General features: G+C 30.5%; 2 protein-coding genes across 4 annotated transcripts; both read right to left on the minus strand.

Moving 5' to 3' along the window:
* Positions 1–361: 361 nt before the first annotated feature.
* LOC129290242 (uncharacterized) lies at positions 362–2955 on the minus strand. Its single transcript, XM_054926965.1, has 4 exons — positions 2466–2955; positions 1327–1771; positions 1111–1226; positions 362–866 (listed from the first exon to the last, which is right to left on the minus strand). Exons 1-4 carry the CDS (start codon positions 2857–2859, stop codon positions 445–447), a joined length of 1377 nt encoding a protein of 458 aa, XP_054782940.1. The 5' UTR covers positions 2860–2955; the 3' UTR covers positions 362–444.
* Positions 2956–5372: 2417 nt separating this feature from the next.
* On the minus strand, positions 5373–7763 carry LOC129291264 (auxin-responsive protein IAA27-like). 3 transcript variants are annotated; one of them, XM_054928537.1, is made up of 6 exons: positions 7624–7763; positions 6748–7149; positions 6413–6648; positions 6110–6251; positions 5801–5862; positions 5373–5696 (listed from the first exon to the last, which is right to left on the minus strand). In XM_054928537.1, exons 2-6 carry the CDS (start codon positions 7104–7106, stop codon positions 5641–5643), a joined length of 855 nt encoding a protein of 284 aa, XP_054784512.1. In that variant the 5' UTR covers positions 7107–7149; positions 7624–7763; the 3' UTR covers positions 5373–5640. The 3 variants fall into 3 exon arrangements, with proteins under 3 accessions (XP_054784512.1, XP_054784511.1, XP_054784510.1); XM_054928536.1 differs by lacking the exon at positions 7624–7763 and having other exon boundaries at positions 5801–5841; positions 6748–7536; XM_054928535.1 differs by lacking the exon at positions 7624–7763 and having other exon boundaries at positions 6748–7529.
* Between the last annotated feature and the right edge of the window lie 11081 nt (positions 7764–18844).

The following is an 18844-nucleotide window of genomic DNA, read 5'->3' on the forward strand; positions in this document are numbered from 1 at the left end:
TGGCCGAACAAGTGGTCATAATTGCACCATTGACGCAAAACCTGGTTATAGAATTATCCTTTTCAAGTGCGATTTAATTTATGGACCAACCCTTTCTATACTTGTGCCCTGTGGCATGCTCCCCGTAGTTAAATTTCCAAGATGATGCAAGCGACCAAAGGCTTTTTGTTGACAGAACTTCATATGAATTAAATAAAGGAAGCAATGTTAGTTAAACAACCGTCCACCGGCATTCAATTCTGTACAAAAAAAAAAAAGGGATAAGGTTTTTCCCTTTTTTTTTTTTAGCCGGAAAAATTAACAAGTCAGTGAGCTACTAAACCAGATATAGAAGACAAGGTCAGTCGGCGAAGAATTAACGTAGGGGGAAAACACTACATATCAAGCCTTAATCAGCTGAAGCAACAATTCATACAAAATACATCATAAAATTTCCTCGTAAACTTATCTAGATTCTTCAGATATCTGTAAATAAACCATCTGAGTGTACCCATTAAATATACTATTGTCGAGTCTGGACAAACCAAGTCTTTGAAACAAACCATAGCGCCCATCTTCAATTATAGGACTCGTTGCACGGGCAGGATCATATCTGGTTTGATGAGTGAGTGAAGGACCAGCAACTGGAGGGAGTTCCCAGTAAACATCAAGGATTGATTCCACAAACCTGCTGTTCTCGAAATGTTCTGCATATGAAATCGGCTTATTACTATGATTAAAGTTATCTCGCATGTAGCCTCTAACTCCCCACCATTGATCTCCTGGTCCACAAAGTTCTTCAATGTCAACAGCTTTCTCCCAGAATTTCTTCCTTCTTGACCTGAGCCTAGCTTCATCGCTATCCCTATAGCAGCTGTGCCCCCCTCCTACATCAATTAAAGAACAAACAAAAATTGTTAAAATTTCAACTTCGTTAAGATTCTGTTCCTCTCAGCCAAGTTCATCAAATATCAGTCATTCAGACAAATCAATCTCAACAGGAAGTGGAACATAATAATAGAAAATACTTCACTGGAGACTGAATTGCATGAATTCACTACTTTGATAGAAAGATTGAAAGAACATGGAGTACAATACAATAAACGAATACAAAAAGGGCAGTTTACAAACCACTTATATAGGATTGATCACATATCTGCCTCAGTGAATAATGGTCTCCAGTTCCAGTGTCATAGTTATCCTCAAAAACAAGATGCCGAAACCCAGCTTTTAGAGCTTGCTTAATTCTGCCCACCATAAAATTTAAAATAGAATAAGAATATTAAGCAATAGCAAATTTAGCAGCAATAATGATCAATGAAGCATCCTTCAGGATCCAGAAATTACCTTTTCAATTCATTCTGATGATCATCAAAAAATATGAGAACCCGACTAAGGTTGCTAATTCCATGTTTCTTCATTGCTTTTGACCAGTCAATATTTCCAAAATCTACAAAGTCCTTGCCAGCGTAATATGTGCAGTTCCCATCAACATAAGCAGGCCCCTTTTTGAGATACTTCTCTGGATGCCTTGGTGTTATAGAGATAATTGGTGTATCAGGCATAGCCTGCCGCAAAACCCAAGTTGAATGTCCCTTAAAAGCACCACTCTCAATCATCAGATCTGGCTTCAGCCACTGAGCTATGAACCAAAGCCCAAAGCTGTGATCAAAACCCATCCCATACATGTTGTTTTTTATTGGTCGGGTTTCATATATAGGAACAAATTCTTCCAATCCCTTGAGCAGATCTTTTGACGTCCACTCCACCATTTTACCATGTTTCGTTCTGCCTTTACCAAGAATAAGAGTATAAGTGTCCAACAAGATTAAACTGAATGTACTTAATTGTCTCAAAACAAAAGGAAATCAAATTGTCATTTCATGACTTGCATTTTATGTTCAAAATATAATTGAATTTGCTCTCCATTTATCCACGACAAAGTGCAAGTTCAGACTTCAGTAAGGATATGTGATTAACAAGAAATATACAAGTAATTATGAATCATCCTGTTACTCCCAACTCCAAATGTCTGTATTGATTAGCCATGAATGTTGGAGCCACAGTTTCCTTAGAATCTTATTGTAGTAAATGCAGAGCAGAACAAAAGTAATTCACAAATTTACACCTAAATTTCTTCTCAAAACGCCTGCGCACACACTCAAACTACTATCATTTAAATGCTTAATATTTACTTTCCTCAAGCTTTTCACGGAAGTCCAATGCTCCTTCAACCAAAGCCAAGCCTGAACTGTAAACCCCAAAGAGCTACTCATAGCTAATCAGACGCCAGAAATGCAACGCCAATAACTCATTATCCAAAAATAATGAAGGCCGATTTACAATAAATTCGAAAGCTAGTGGTTTTCCCCGATCCAAATAAAAATTTAAAAAAAAAATGCGAATAACACAAACCCTTAAATCTGAAAATAACATTCAGCATTGCTAAATTAAACAGATCAAATCAGATGCACAGAGATACTCACACCAGGGCACGCCGAGGGCTCCAAAATCGGATTCAAGACCGTCAAACCCGAAGAAGCCAGCACGAGACACAGGGCTATAGGAGGATGAGATGCAGACGAAGCCTCGAGAAGTAAAGAGGAAGGAGGAGAGTAAGAAGAGGACGACAAGAGACGCAACGGCACAGACACAGTAAGCACCAGAGCCGATTCGTGAGAGGCAATGGGAACCCCGATTGGTGGCGTGGAAAAAGAAGTGCTGATGTTTCTTGGTCTTGGATTCGTCGTCGGTGGCGGCGTCGTCTTCGTCGTCGCTGAAAGTGGAGCCGCGCCGGGCAGACAATGCTCTGTCCAACAACATGGCTGTGGAGAGGTGAGGATGACGGTGAGTAGGGGTAGTGCTCGGCGACGATGACATGTTCCTTAAATTACGCGATCAACCCTGAATTTTTTTTTTAACAGACACATCTAAATCATCTGTACTGAATCAAACAAGTGAAAAAACACACTGCCTCCAGGGTCCGTGAATCCACTTACATTTGGCAGATTAAGCATATTTTTGAGATGGCAACCAAAAAATAATATATAATATAATAAAAAATAAAAAAAAAAGCAATAAAAGTCAACAGCCAAAATGAAATTCAATTTCTTCATTGATCTTAACCCAAAAACCGAGAATAGTATAAAAGGGCCAGCGTAACTTTTACTTTTAATTTTTTTTTACCTATCAATCTAGTCTTTAAATTGTAATTTAATGTGATTTACTCTTTAAAATTTATTGAGTCAAGGAATTAAAAAAAAAAGTTATACGAAAGAAAATTATAAAAAAATAATTGTTTAGAATAAAAATTATATAAATTAAATTATTTTGAGTCAAATTTAAGAATTGAATTGATAGTGAAAAAAATTAAAGGCTAAAATTATATTTCTTTATACACGAACTCCACAAGTGGCAAAATGGTACATGGAATAAAAGGAATAGCTTGAAGCAATTTATATTGACTCATATGGCAAAAAATTTAAGTTTTCTTAACAATCAGCTCTTGAGTTTGATTCCTAAGGTGATGGAAATAGAGAAAATATGTTTGGGAGAGCCATTCATTTAACACCTTATAATGCTCGAATTTGAATTAGTTGGAGCTGTCGGGTTTGGATACAAAATGTTTTTTTATTAAAAAACAAGGGAATAGCTTGAAAGGAAAGTTTGATGCAATGCGAAGCACAGATTCATTTATTCCTTATTTGACAAACAAGGGACCAAACAGTTCAAATAGAAGACAAGAATTTCAGAAAGCCTTTTTCCCATATCCATACATACATAAATTTCAAGGACGACGAAGGAACCCAAACAGAGGCCCCTGAACTGTGTCTGTGTTTGGCAATCATCAAACAAGTAGGCATGGTATGTTTGGGAGCTGTGTTTGGATGCAGGCGTTCTAATTCGGTAGTGGGATATCTTATATCCACGTTGATCGTCATAGCAATACTTTGCTGCTTTCGTTTGCTCTGTTTCTTCATTGGCCGTTTGGTTCGGAGAATAAGAGATTCTCGTCGTCATGCTTCTGCAACTCCAACCCACGCCTCGCAATAATTCTACCTGCAAAATCATGGCTTGCCACTCCATCACGACTCACGAGTGATTTCTTTCTTTAGTTTACTGCCGAATTTGGAATTTATCTTCTCTGTAAATTACTTTTTATAATTACTTCAATCAATTATTGGGGTGTAAATTCTCTCCTCTTCCTTTTTTCCCATCATCTTTCATTCTTTTCTCTTTCTAACCATTAGATCAAAATTTGGACAGTTTAAATTTAATCTTTATAAAGTTATTATTAAAATTTTAAATTATAAAAATATAAATAACAAAATTCCATGTCAAACCACTAAAATTTAATAAAAATAATTTAAAAATACAGTAAAAATAAGTGAAATATTTTGAAGGAAATCATATCTAAATTATCTAACATATTGATCTAATGCTTAGAAATTAAGAAGAGGAGAGGAAGAGGAGAGGCAGAGGAGAGAATCCATACCCTAGCTATTGGTTTTCTCTCTTTTGGGTCTAATTTATGTCTAGTTGAATTTTGTTTCCAAAACAATTGTTTTTGCCGGTTTTATTCATAAGACAGACAAAAAAAGAACTTTTATTGTCCTATTCATAAAACATGTCATTTATTTTCAAATTATAAGTTTTTTTTTCACCTCCATTGAATATTTGAGGGATAAAGTACATCATTAAAATAAATATATTTAATAGGAATAAAATTAAAAATTTATAAAAGTTAATAAATTTCAAAGCTTTTTTTTTTAGTAAAACACATTGAAAATGATTAATGAATAAAATCAGAAGTATAACAAATAGTTTCTCTAAGAAGAGATTATTCCACTAATAAGCGAGATAAGTTATAGACATGTGACAAAATAAAACCATCACCCTATACATAACAAAGTTCAAATAAAACTACAATAATAAAATAAAAAACCTCTAAAAAAACTAATATAATCTATCGAAAGATATATTATATATAAGCAATAAATAGTGTGACGGCCCATCTTAAAACAAGTTCAATATCTAGTTACAAGTAAATAGTAACTACAAAACATAAATTTCCTTAGCAAATAGTAATAGCATAATTTAATTTCAACATATTTGAATAATTTATAACAAGTCGAGATTGATTCCTTTTTCTCTACTCTTTGCAATAGCTCCTTCCTGTTCTTTGAAAACGCACTCATCTTTTGACATACTAATTTTAGTCTTTTGACAAACTATATTCTCTAGAACCATGAGTTGTCTAATTATTTAAAAACCAAACATGACGATGATGAGAATAATTAAAACACATCTATAATAACATGTGATTAGTGTTCAACTGTTCATGATTAAGAACAAAGCGTAGAAACAACTTATAAAGAACAACATTTGGAGGATTACACGAAAAGCAACTCTTTTATAACAGTAACATGAATCCAACCAACATAAAAAACAAAATAGATTAACAAACAAGGTGTGTATATATTAATATACTACTATCTAATTAAGGACGTTTGCCGTCAAGAAATTGATGGAACAACTTTGTAAAGTCAGTCCATAGATGGTGCATCCCCAAAAAAAAAATAAAAAACAATGGATTTTTATATCATGTGATGATTTGGATCAACAAGAACCCAAAACTCAAAATGCTCCTCTTTTAATAGTCTAATTGGTTCTTCTGCAGTTTTTGTGGCTCCTGCATTTTTCCATGGCCCTGGGAGCTGCAAGTGCAATTAATTAACACAGTTAAATCAAAGGCAAATTCTTACAAGTCACTTCAAAGATTGAAGCAATGAGAGAAAATAAGTTCAATTAAAATCAATACCTAGCCCAATTGCTTCAGAACCTTTCATGATCCTCAGTCTCCTACATGATTCAGGGAACATCCTGTGGTAAAATGATTGCAAAGTAGGTAAGAAAATTTGGGTTAGAGACAAAAATTGTCTTTGGGTTTTCTTGACTCATTTACAAATCAAGAAATTTTACTTTAAGAGGCGAAACCAGTCACGCTTTATTCAAGTCAAACCCATTGGAAAAGCTATTGTGTGATTGGATGAATGGCATTAATTCTCAGTAACTTGTAATATTAGAGGATTCCGCAGATTTCAGAATGAATGGATCAGACAGAACTTACTCCCATGGGACATCGCCAACAAGCATCCAATCTCCATCTCTGTCTTCATACGTAACAACATAATCACACACATGAAGAAGATCCTTCAATCTGCTCTCATTCAGACCATCTTTCCCAGCAAATCCACCAGAATTGCATTCACCTAGTTTTACAAAACCCCAAAACAAAAAAATAGTAAAGATGCAACTTGGTAAGTTTTTCTTTCTTTCTTTAATTGGAAAAACTTCAAATAAACACTTGAAGCTTATATCTGGCATAGTTGGCTTAAAGCAGAGCGGAGATAGAAAGAAGAGGGGAGTATACCAATGGTGAAACAGTTGAACATTTGCTCAAGAGATGAAGAAAGTTGCATATAGTTGGTGTACATTCTGAGATCAACCTTTCTGAGATATGGAACACCATCCATACTAACTTTTACATAAAGACAACCACATGGTTCTGGTTTTCCCTCTTCTTCATCTTCAATGTTCTTTGTCAAGCTAGAAGCCATTGTGTTTCTCCGAAAGGATCGAACTGGCGGCCACCCCACAACCTGTGCCCTATAGCAATCAAATGTATCATGTTTCATTAATCGTTGTATTGATGCCCAAGACTCTAAAATCTCAAGACTTCAATCAGCAATAAATCAAAAGACTTACTTTGCAGAAGGAGGACTAGCGTGCTCGTTTGTTGCAGAAACCTCAGGCTTCTTATAATGGCTTGGTTTGGCAGATTGAGAAGAAGGCTTGTGGGCATTATTTCTTTTACCTTCTGAACCAAGAATGGAGTCAGATCCATCATCACTAGCAGAGAAAACCCATTTCCTGGAGGACCCATCTTTTATAGCATCAGAGAAGCCTCTCTTAGACCCAGAAATAACGTTCCTCAAATCCTTCCCAAACAGAGATACCACACTTGTTGACTTTCTTTCTGGAGACTCACAACCAGGAAGCCCAAGTCTGAGCTCTGTCTCCTTCAAGTTCAAGTTGAGACCAGAACTCTTTTCAGAGATTTCCATGGAACGGGTCTCTGCTAAGCCTATGTAATCATGTTCTTGTAGTCTAGACATGAAAATGGCACAATCAAAAGGTCTCAACTGGGAGTTCGAAAAAGAGAACACACAGCTAAAGAGCAGAATAATGCACTGTTGTCTTATGAAAATGGTCCTGAGAGCTTGAACTGAAGAAGCTAGTTTTGTTGCCAGAGAAAAGAACCTTCTTGGACCTTCCTATAGCCAACTCTCTTCCTCTCTCTCAAACAAAATACAGAAATTGAAAAAAAAAAAAAGGCAAAAAAGGAAGCCAATTTTTGTAAAAGTTTTTTAATACAAGAGAAAAAAGAAAACAGAGGAAGCCATCTCTTCTTCTATATGTGGAATAATCTGAGACATGGATCCTAATATGAGCGAAGGTGTCTATGAGCTTGACTACAACATCATTTGTAGAAAAGAATATAGAGAATAAATAATAAATTAGAGACCACATGTAATAGTTTATTTAAAATGGAAATAAAATATAATAGCGTGGAGTTTTCACCGACAAGTGGCGGAGCAATCCCCCGGCAACCTTTTACACAGTGTTCCCAGGTGCCAGTTGAGCAATACACTTTAGTGCCGACCGGGAAAAGTGAAGGAGGCCAGAAACCCCGAGTTAGACACAGGCCATCCCCAATGCCAGTTCATGCCACGCCAGATGGCGGGTATCATGAGTTTATGACGGAGGTTAACAAATATATATATATATATATATATATATATATATATAATATTTTGGGCTCTTTCTAGAGGTTTGTTTGGTCCGACACTCCAACTATATGCTACCTCATTTATTATTTTGTTTTGAAAAAATAGGTATTAAAATTTCATAAAACACTTATACAAAATATTTAATTTAATGATAATATAATTAGAAAGATATTAAAAATTTCAAGTGATTAAAGTTTCAACTATTTTTTTTAGAACAGCGAAGTAATTACTCATTTCATTCAATATTATAATATTTCCTTGGTCTTTTTATATAAAATATTTTTAATCAAATTACATAAATTAATAGAAATTAGTTATCTATTTGAAACTATAGCATTATTTTAGTTTTGCTTCTAATTATTGTAAATAAAAATGAATCTCTTTTTTTAAAAATAAATTAATGAGTACTTATATTTTTTCCTTTCAAGATATGATAGTCTATTTATTAAAAAATATGTTAACAATATTTTATATTTGAAAATAAAAAATGTTGTAAAAAATTTCTTGTATATAAGAATGGATGGAGTATTTTAAACTAAATTACTCAATGAGTCAGTTAATTGTCTTTAAAATTTCATTGTCTTTCCATGTTTTCATATTTAATAAGATGTTTTAATTTAAAAAATACCTTATTAATTACACCCTAATTAAGAATATTTAAAAAATCATTGATTACACCTTTAAAAATCCAAAATATTTTACATTTTATATTTTTCAATATCTTACATGAAAAAATTTCTTATATTTTTGAACATAAAGAATATCAATGTTTACATTTCACTTTGGTAGAGAGAGTAAGTAATTTGTAACTTCTGTATCAAAATTAAGGAAATATAATTAAATTTATGATATTATCTAAAATATCATTTTACCTGCATAAAATGCATCATCTTTTTAAAAAAATACACTCTTTTTTATAAACAATATTTTGCCTTACCTACAGAAAATTATAAAAAGATAAAATAAGAATAGAACAATTGATAGTCTGTTTAATAGAAAAGGCTAAATTTTTACCAAAAGGTGCTTGTCCAAGTGGTCGAAACTTGTGACAGCTTAACGTAGAGTTTCATATTTGAGTCCTCGCCAGTATATCCAAATGCTTTAAGATATCGGGTGTAAAAGTAAAAAAAAAAAAAAAATCTTCAAATGAGAGCTAGAGGAAAACAGAGACGAGAGAATATCCAGGCATAGGAAGGACAAAATACAACTCAGGATTTCCAGAATTTTTCTCGTCAAGCATTTAGTAAGCTTGAAAAAGCCTTGAAATGAATAAATGAGATGATGATGATGATGATGCTGGGAAAGAAAGCGGAGGCACAATACCACACATCCAGCGAGGGAGGAGAGGGGTTGTTGCCTGTTGGGACAAAAAGTGAACATTCTTGGGATGAACCACAAAGAAGGCGACAAATTTTCAGATCCGACCATATCTTGTCTGCGAGGTTTTTATTTATTTATTTACCATTGATAGCAAGCATGAATCAAGCAAAGCACAGTGGGCTTCCGGGGATTAAATGGCAATGAATTAACTTTATTAGCATGAGTCATAAATAATACCCCATACATTTAAAAATATAAAATATTTTAAAAGAACATATCTTTAAATTCAAATACTTTTCTCACATTTTATTATAAGTTTTTATATTTTTATGTTCTAGATTCTTATAATTTTTTTAATGTTCTAAATCTCTTAGTATTATAAGAATCTAGAATATTTAAAAAATATAGGGACATAAAATATAAAAAAAGTACAAGAATTTATAGTAAAATTAAAAACAAGTGCAGCAACCCAAAGTTATATTTTTCTAAATATTTTTTAAAGAGTTGGATATCAAAAATGTAAAATATTTTTAGTATTTTTAAGATATAATCACTGTATTTTTTCAAAAGTGCTCTTAATAAATAAATTATTTTATATTTATTTTAAAGTAAAATATCTTTTTAAATAAATATAAAAGTGAAAAAATGGTGTTGATTTAAAGACAATTAACTATTTTATTATAGAAAAAATTCAATTAAAAATATATTATATTTTTTGAACGGAGGGAGTACTCCATTGTATTTTTATTGCAAGACACATCTAACTACTTTATTACAATCAAGGAAAAGTGCTTAAATTATTACTATTTTTTTAAAATATTATAAAATCCAAATTTTTTTCTTATTTAAATGAAAACTTATCAAATTTACTCTATCTAGACTAAAATATAAACATTTCCTTCCAGCTAATATTGGTCAAAATTATAAGTAATTTAACATTCGTAAAAAAAAAATCTCATTTACCTCTTATATTTATTAACTAAGATTTTTATACATGAGAATTTATATCATTCTTCTCACACATCATAGACTAGAACTAAAGATGAAAAAATGAAAACAATAACACACACACACATATGAAAATAAGGATTTTATTAGTATATAGATTATTATTAAAATGTACTTATAATTTGGATTGAAGGAAGTACATTACATTCCTTCTCTTAGTTAATAAGTTTAAATTAGAATAATATTAAAAGAAACATGAATAATACCCATCAAATGCATTATATTAAAGACTGAATTTTTTTAACTAAAATGCACTTTATAATAGAGATCCGAGGGAGCACATCGTTTTTAAATATAAGCAAAACTTTCACATAGTTTCTAATTTTATCACAAGCCAAACAACAATTAAAAAAAGTTATTTAGAATTTTTTTTAACTGTCCAAATGATAATATCATTAAATAAAGGGGAAATGAAGAATTAATTATAAGAATATTTTAATTTAAATTTTTTTTAAATTGCAAACATAATTATTAAAATTTAGTTATATTTAAAAATGGAGAGAGTCTATAGATAGGGATGGTGTAATGAAAATATGAAGGGATGAAAGCAAGAGTAAATTAAAATAGAATTGTGAAAATAAAAACGAAAAAAGAAAAAAGAAATGGAGGGAGGAAGGGGTAATAATTGGGAACATTGGAAAGCCGAAGAGGCGTGAGGGAGGGAGCACGGAGGGAGATGGGATTTAATTCATAGCATCTTGTCGTTCCCCTGATAAAACGGCATTCCCCACCTTACCTTGCAACTAACTACCCAACCACACAACTACACCCCTTTCTCTCCTTCCCTCACCCTCCACAGTGTCTTTCAAGTAGGTAAGGGATCTTAAGTATGCATCACCCAATGCTGATTCTATTCTTTATACTAAGGTTTCTATTTCTATTCTGCAATTGGCAATTGAAAAGTAACTCAACCATGCAGATATCTTCACTCCAATGTCATCAAATTCATCCCTATTGTTCAACTTCCAATTCATAATGTTGATGGTGATGTCATTTGTTAGAGACCTTCTACTAATGGTTGCTTCACCATCAAATCAGCTTATAAGGCTATTGAAAGTCATAAAAATAATACAAGATTTGAGATTTGATCTAAGATTTTGAAGCAGCTCACTTATGAGAAGAGTAAATCTTTCCTTTGGAAAACGGCTTGGGATCGTCTCCAATTTAAATTCACCTACTCTAATGGAGTCAATCCTTGCCTTAGGACATGCCCTTTTAGCTATAGATCTTTAGATTCATCCATTCATATCTTTCAAGACTGTAATAAATCTAAAAAGGTTTGGTTGAAATTAGTTTAACAATCTAAACTAAATAATTTCTTTTCTCTCACCCTACAGAATGGATACTTTGGAATGTAAAGAAAGATGCAGGCAATTCAAATGCAAAAAATACTTCTTGACAAAGACTTTTTGCCTATATATGCTGGAACATTTGGAAGGAAAGATGCAAAAACATCTACTCTGAAAAAAATACATATGATAGAGACATTACATTCACCAGCACCCAAGATATACTTAGTGATCTCAACCTTCAATAAAGAATCGATTGTTTGTCCCTACAGGTGATAGATCAAATGTAAAATGGTGTCTGCCTGAAAAATGATGGGTTAGACTTGACATAGATGGTTCCATTAACATTCAAGTTGCGGCTACCTGTGGTGGACTCATTTGAGATTATTAAGGAAATTAGATCAAGGGCTTCTTCAAATATCTGGATTATCACCTTAGTATAGCTGCTGAACTCATAGGCATTCTTGAAGGTCTTAACATTTGTCGGACTAAAAAGTTTGATAAAGTCAACGTCTACTTAAATTCTATAGAAGCACTTACCCTAATTCATAATGAGTTCTCTGCAAATCACCCTGTTGCTAAATCTATCAACAAAATCAGAAAACTAATTATGAGAAACTAGAGCTGGCAAAAAAGGCCAACCGACCCTGTAGGGCTGGCCCTTGAAAGGCTCAGGCCTAAAAGGGTCAGCCTTTTTAAGTCTGAGTTTCTTTTAAGATCTTGATATTCAAAACCCGGCTCTTGACATAGCGGGCTCAGGGTTGGCCCTCAGGCTTTAGGCCCTTTTAACTATTTTTATTTTTTTTAAATTTTTTAATTAAAAAAAATTACTTCATTCTAATATAATACCCAATCAAGAAAGGTACTAAAAAAACTAACTAAATAACATCTAAATGAACTAAAAACATAAATAAAATAATAGTAATGCAATAAGCAATAGATCGACTAAGCCGACAAACACCCAATCGAAATTAGAAGAGTAAATGTTGAACTGAATGAATCATTATCATGGATTTAGATAAATTAGGGGATTTAAGGTTATTTTTTTTTAGAAAATAACAACCAAGAATTTCTGTATGAAATTTATATCAATTAAGAATCAATTGTTGTCATAATTTGAATGAAAAAAAAGCTACAATGAACTATTATTAATTTAAAATGAGTTGTTATTAAAACCTAAATGAATACTTATTGATAAAAGCTAACTCGAATTCACAAGTATCCACTCGAATTTTGACAATGAATGATCCTTGACTAATATAATTTTTGATCAGTGATTCTTCATTGCTATTTTTCCTTTTTTTTTTGCCTTCCATCCTCAATAAATATGGACTGATATGTGATGTGGAGTAAGATTTAGTTTAATTTTTTTTCAAATCTAAAAAGAGTAAAAATTATGAGAATTAATAAAAAAATATGCATATGCAGGCTTAAATGGGCCAGCTTGCTTAAGCCCGATTTATCATTTTGGAGTCCTATTTACAAGCTCGGCCTTACTGTTATACGAGCTTAAACGGGCTAGCCCGATAGGCTCAGCCCGTTTTCATGGCTCTATAAGAGACTGGACAGTTACATTTAACCACGTCTTTAAAGAAGCAAATAATTGCACTAACTGGATGGCTCACCAAGCTCCGACCAACAATTTTAACGTTCATCTTTTTTATATCTTGCCCCTCGGTTGTAGCAACCTTTTGTATGCTGACATGACTTAAGATGTCTTTTGCATGATTTTTCTGTAGCCTTCTATTAAAAAAAAAGTAGGTAAGGGATCTTATATCCACCATCTTCCACTCAAACCACTTTTAATCTAATTACACTTCCTCATAAATTGATTAATTATTTTTAACATTTCTTTATTCTTGTACAGTATCCTTCGATTTTATTTATAAATTACATTCTAAAAGGTCCATTTAGTCCCACTTATAAGTTACGGTATGACTTTGCAAGTAATATTTAAAATGTATTTTTAAAATTGCCTCTCATGAGCGAGACAAAATAACATAACATTACTTTTTAAATTTATTATATAGGGACATATTTAAAATTTTACATAATTTTATTCTTTGTATTTTTTTATATTAGTATTGATGAGGTAGTAGAAGTTATTTATAAAAAGAGTATATGGAAGAGGAAGTGAGTTGAAAATGAAATTTTAAAACATATTTAATATGTACAGGGAAGTGAGTCATTTTTTATGGGAGAAAATAGACCCCATGGGTATATAAAGGTAGGAGTGACTAGTTAGTTCCACCAATTATGATAGCACTAGATTCTCTGGAATGAGATCTATTATATCAAATAATTTATTTTTTTAGTTTTACTTTCACTTCTCAAATCTTTATTCCATGCTATCAAATGGGACATTATTTAATAAGTTATTTTAATTAAAAAACTTTATTAATTACATTCTCAATTATAGGTATTTTTTAAAACCTAATTAATTAAATATTTAAATACTTAAAATGTTTTATATTTTTTAATATGATGCCTTGAAAAATGCACAATTTTTTCAGATATTAAGATTTTGCCTAGCTTTTTTTTTTTATAACTTTGAAGTGTCCATTTTAGTTTTCTATTGGCTAAAAGCCAATTTATCAAAAAATTATTTGTTAAAAATCAATTATTATTTTTGGTAAAAAATAAATTATTATTATTATAATTAAATTTATATTTGGATATATTTTTTAAAAAGTTAATTTAGCGAATTGAAATTTTTTTGAATTATATATGATGAAAAGTTCCATTAGATGTATAATCACTGAAAAAATTATTTTTATTATTTGTAATTTTTGTTATTCAAATATAATATTTGAATTGTTTCAAAAATATACACAAGAAATATTTTAAATAATATAAAATGTGATACTTCCTTCATTCAAAAATATAAGGTATTTTTTAAGGAGTTAGATGTTCAAAAATATAAGATATTTTTAATCTTTTGAGATGTAGTTATTACTTTTTTTTTTCAAAAATGCCCCTATTGATATTGATTTTATATTTATTATAGGTTGTTTAATAGGAGCAAATATGAAAAGATAAGGTTAGTTGAAAAGTACATAACTATTTTAATAGGGGGTGAGAATTAGTTAAAAATGCCTTATATTTTTAAATGGAGGGAGTAGGTTTAATAACAAAAATAAAAATAATATAAAATTTGAAATATTAGACAAAAATTATATACATAGTTAAATATACATGAATTAAAACTAAAAATTTATATGATTAATTATTTAATTTATAATATACAATATGATATCTAATTGAATCATGCACATTATTCATCTCTCTTTAAGAAACTACACATGAAATTGAGAATGGAGATACATGCTAATATTATTATAGAAAAATTATGTGTCATATTTTTTTAAGAAGATTATATTATTAAAAGTAACAACTTTATACTCCCTCCGTTAAAAAATATAAGGCTTAATTGAATCTCAATTTTCAATAAAGTAGTTACCTACTTTTCAGCTAATATTATCTTTTTATATTTACTCCTATTAAACACCCTATAATAAATATAAAGTCATTATAAATATGAGCATTTTTTTAAAAAAAGGCAATAATTACACATCAAAAGATTAAAAATATTTTACATTTTTAAATATTCAACTCTTTAAAAAAACCTTATATTTTTGAACGGAAGAAGTACTATTTAATTAAAAGTAAAATTATATGTCATATTTGTTGAAAAAAAATTAGAGAGAATTACAACTAGATCCCACATAAGAAAATTAACTACTGCAAGATCTATTAATAACTGAATGTAATTTAGTTCAGTTGTCAATAGATTTTATAAGAATTAATTTCTTTATGTGAAACTTAATTATAACTCTCCCATAAAAGTACAGCATAGGAATTTAAAAATCACTATAAACAATTTTTTTCTTTCTAAAAGCACTTTTAAAAAGCTTCAAAATTTTCATTGGACACATTTAAGCTAGTTTGAGAAGAACTTTCACAATGCTATTATGCCAAAAGCATTTTTCAATAGTTAAAAGTGAGTTTTCCAACACACCTTAAGGCCTATTTGGTATAAAACATTAAATTTTATAGGTTTAAGACTGGTGTTGGTAGGAGAAGTGGGGAGTGGAATTAAGTTTTCAAATTATGTTTGGTATGACATGAGATTTTTAAAAATTTTAAAACTAACATCCAACTAAAAACTAGATAAAAGACTCAAATACCCTCATCTTTCCCATTCCTCTTCAACCTCTAGAGCTGCCAAACTATCCGCAGATCTCTCTTGCTCTTCCAAATAAGGTGACTAGCCTTTGTGTGCAAAGCTTTGTTGTTAATTTTGTTCATGGGTGATAGCAAAAAGATAAGAATATTGCCATATTCTTCTAGAACTCTAAGCTAGAAAGGCATGGTGAAAGTTTGAGATGGTCACTAGGTTTATTCTCTCAAATAGGAAAATATTTGAGATGTAAGGGAAAAGGTTAGAGATACAATGGATAAGGGCTTGCCAGTTTTGAAACTCCAAGATTTGAGATTTGAGCACAAGGGAGAAAATTAAGTCTTGAGATTTGAGATTTCAGATGTGAGGCCTTGCAATTGAGTATCTAAGATGTGAGGACAATGATTAAAGATGGATGCCATAGGTGGAAGACAATGTTACCAACACAACATTGTCAGCAAGGGTGGAAGATGACATCGACAACAGAGCTAAAGATGACTCTGATGAGGAAGAGTGATAGAGGATGAGGCAATTTGATCTAGAAATTTTCAATTCTGAGATTGATTTTCTAACACCATAGGGAGGTGGTATTGGGTATTTCTACCTAGATGAGATTGGGTTTGGCATTAAAATTTTCATCCCCCCTACCAAATATGAAAGCTTGGCATTACTTAGTCCCAATCCCACTCCCTTTCCCTCAACCTTTCATATCAAATAGGGCCTAAATAGCTACCGATGTATTATATTATGATCTATAGAGGTGGACCCACGTTATATTGTGATTGTGATCTATACCAACCTCACACAGCCCTTCATAATAGTAGGGAGAAGGAAAAAGTGATCGTTGCCATAAGGGCGAAGGAGGGAGGGAGAAGATGAAGGTGATATTGTGTGAGAGAGAAGAGAGGGTCATGGCAATGAGATGGTGAGAGAGAAAAGAGAGGGCCAACAGAGTGGAGGTGAGCAAGAAATTGAGATTTAGGAATAATTTTTTTGTTATTTTATCTATCACATATTTTTTAGTATCAATTATTTTAATTTATATTGAATTAATATATTAAAAATATAAATTTTTAGTTAACTATATACTCTCTCTATCCCAATTTACAAGACATTTTTGAGAAAGATTTGGTATCTCAAAATACAAGACACTTTGACAAAATAAAATTTTATTAATGATATTTTTCTAATATTATCTTTCTCATTATATTCTCTCTCTTTAGTATTCTTTCACAAATAGAATATTAAATGAAAATATTTTTAAAAATTTATATTTTTGTTTTGAAAAAAAGAAAGTCATAAAGTTTATTTAATGAATTTTATTTGTATGTGTGATTTTTTTAAAAAATTATTTTATAAATTGGGATGGAGGTCATATAATACTTCCTCTAACCGTTATCATAAGACACTTGATGTGATGTTAATATATATTTTTAATATTACCTATATTTAAAATCATTAATTATGAGAGAAAATTAATGCAGCTTTGACAATTTTCATTTAAATGGAATAATAAAATTAAAAGTTTACTATATTTTTAAACAAAATTAATAATTTAATCATCTCTTTTTGATTCTAATAAAATAGATGTATATTATAATAGGGACTAGGAGAGACTAACTAATTTTTTAAAAATTCTGATCCCACCAAACTTTTGAGGCTGGGTCTACCACTGGCTATCTAAAGGGAGTGATTTTTTTATTAAAATTAAAAAGCATATATGAGTTGAGCTTTAAAAGGCTACAAGTTCATCAAGTTATATTTAGAGTTGAAAATATGTTAGGTTGAATTAAATTTTAATTAAATAAGTTTAAGCTTGTATAGTAAATTAAAATTTTGAGTTTGACCTGAAGTTTATATAAATTTTTTTTTATAAAATAAATGGATGTAGCCACCAAGTTTTAATTAAAGATTAGGTGAGAGTTTTACCACAAACAAGAGTATAAGAGACACACAGTAAGCACGGACATCATTTTGGTGGTTGATACCATAAAACAAGATCATTATTCATTACCACTACAAAAGATTCTGGGGGATCCACTTTTCTTTAGTTCTCTGATTGTGTTTCAGAGCTGAACAGCCTGTAAGTCACATAACATCATTTTGTTCAAACTAAATAATAAAAGCATGCAACGAAACGCAACAAGACTGATTAATTTACACGCATTGGCAACCTACTCTTGTAAGTTGCAACTAATGGACCTGCATGCTTAATTATACTAATCCCCATGCATTAACTCCTCCATTAATTGCCTTTTAACTCCACCTAACTACTCTATGTGCGACAAGAAGACATGAAGTATTCATTTCTTTTTTTTTAAATACAATCAAATTGAAGTACTCCCTCCATCTCAAATTATAAAATGTCTTTAAATAAAATTTCACATATCAATAAATTTCATTAAATATATTTAATAATCTTATTTTTTTAAAAAAAATATAAACTTTTAACAATACCTATCATTTAATATATTGAAAAGAGAAAAGATGAAAATTAATTATAGAGAGAAAAAGATAATATTAAAATTATTGCATTTAATGAAACTTTAATTTACCAAAAGTGTCTTATATTTTGAGATAGAAAAATTCTTTTAAAAGTATCATTTAATTTAGGATGGAGGTAGTATATAATGATACTTTCTCTATTCTAAATTATAAAATACTTTTAGGAAGGATTGAGCATTTCAAAATATAAAACACTTTGATAAAAATAATGTTTTATTAATGATACTTTTTCATAATTACCCTTCCTACATATTCTCTCTATTCAATATTTTTCTATCGATGAAGTATTAAATGAAAAGCATTTTTGAAAGCTTATATTTTTATTTTGAAAAAATAAGGTTGTAAAGTGTGTTTGATGAGCTTTATTGATATGTGAGATTTTGTTTAAAAATGTTATAATTTAGGATGAAGTGAGTAAGAAGTAACCAAATCTCACATCGTTAAAAAATATAAGGTATTTTTAATCAAATCTCACCTCTCAATAAAGTAACTACTTATCTTCCGACGAATCCTATCTTTTCATATTTATCTTTATTTAATAGGATGTTTTATCCTAAAATAAATATAAAGTAATTTATTTAATATGAACAGTTAAAAAAAGACAATAATTACATCTTAAAAAACTAAAAATATTTTATATTTTTTAATATTTAATCTATTAAAAATGTATTATATATTTTTAAATGGAGGGAGCATAAATTCAAATTCAA

This window comes from Prosopis cineraria, unplaced genomic scaffold, assembly GCF_029017545.1.
Source record: "Prosopis cineraria cultivar Desert tree isolate PC_DT_omini unplaced genomic scaffold, ASM2901754v1 PC13, whole genome shotgun sequence".
NCBI classification, from domain to species: Eukaryota; Viridiplantae; Streptophyta; class Magnoliopsida; order Fabales; family Fabaceae; genus Prosopis; species Prosopis cineraria.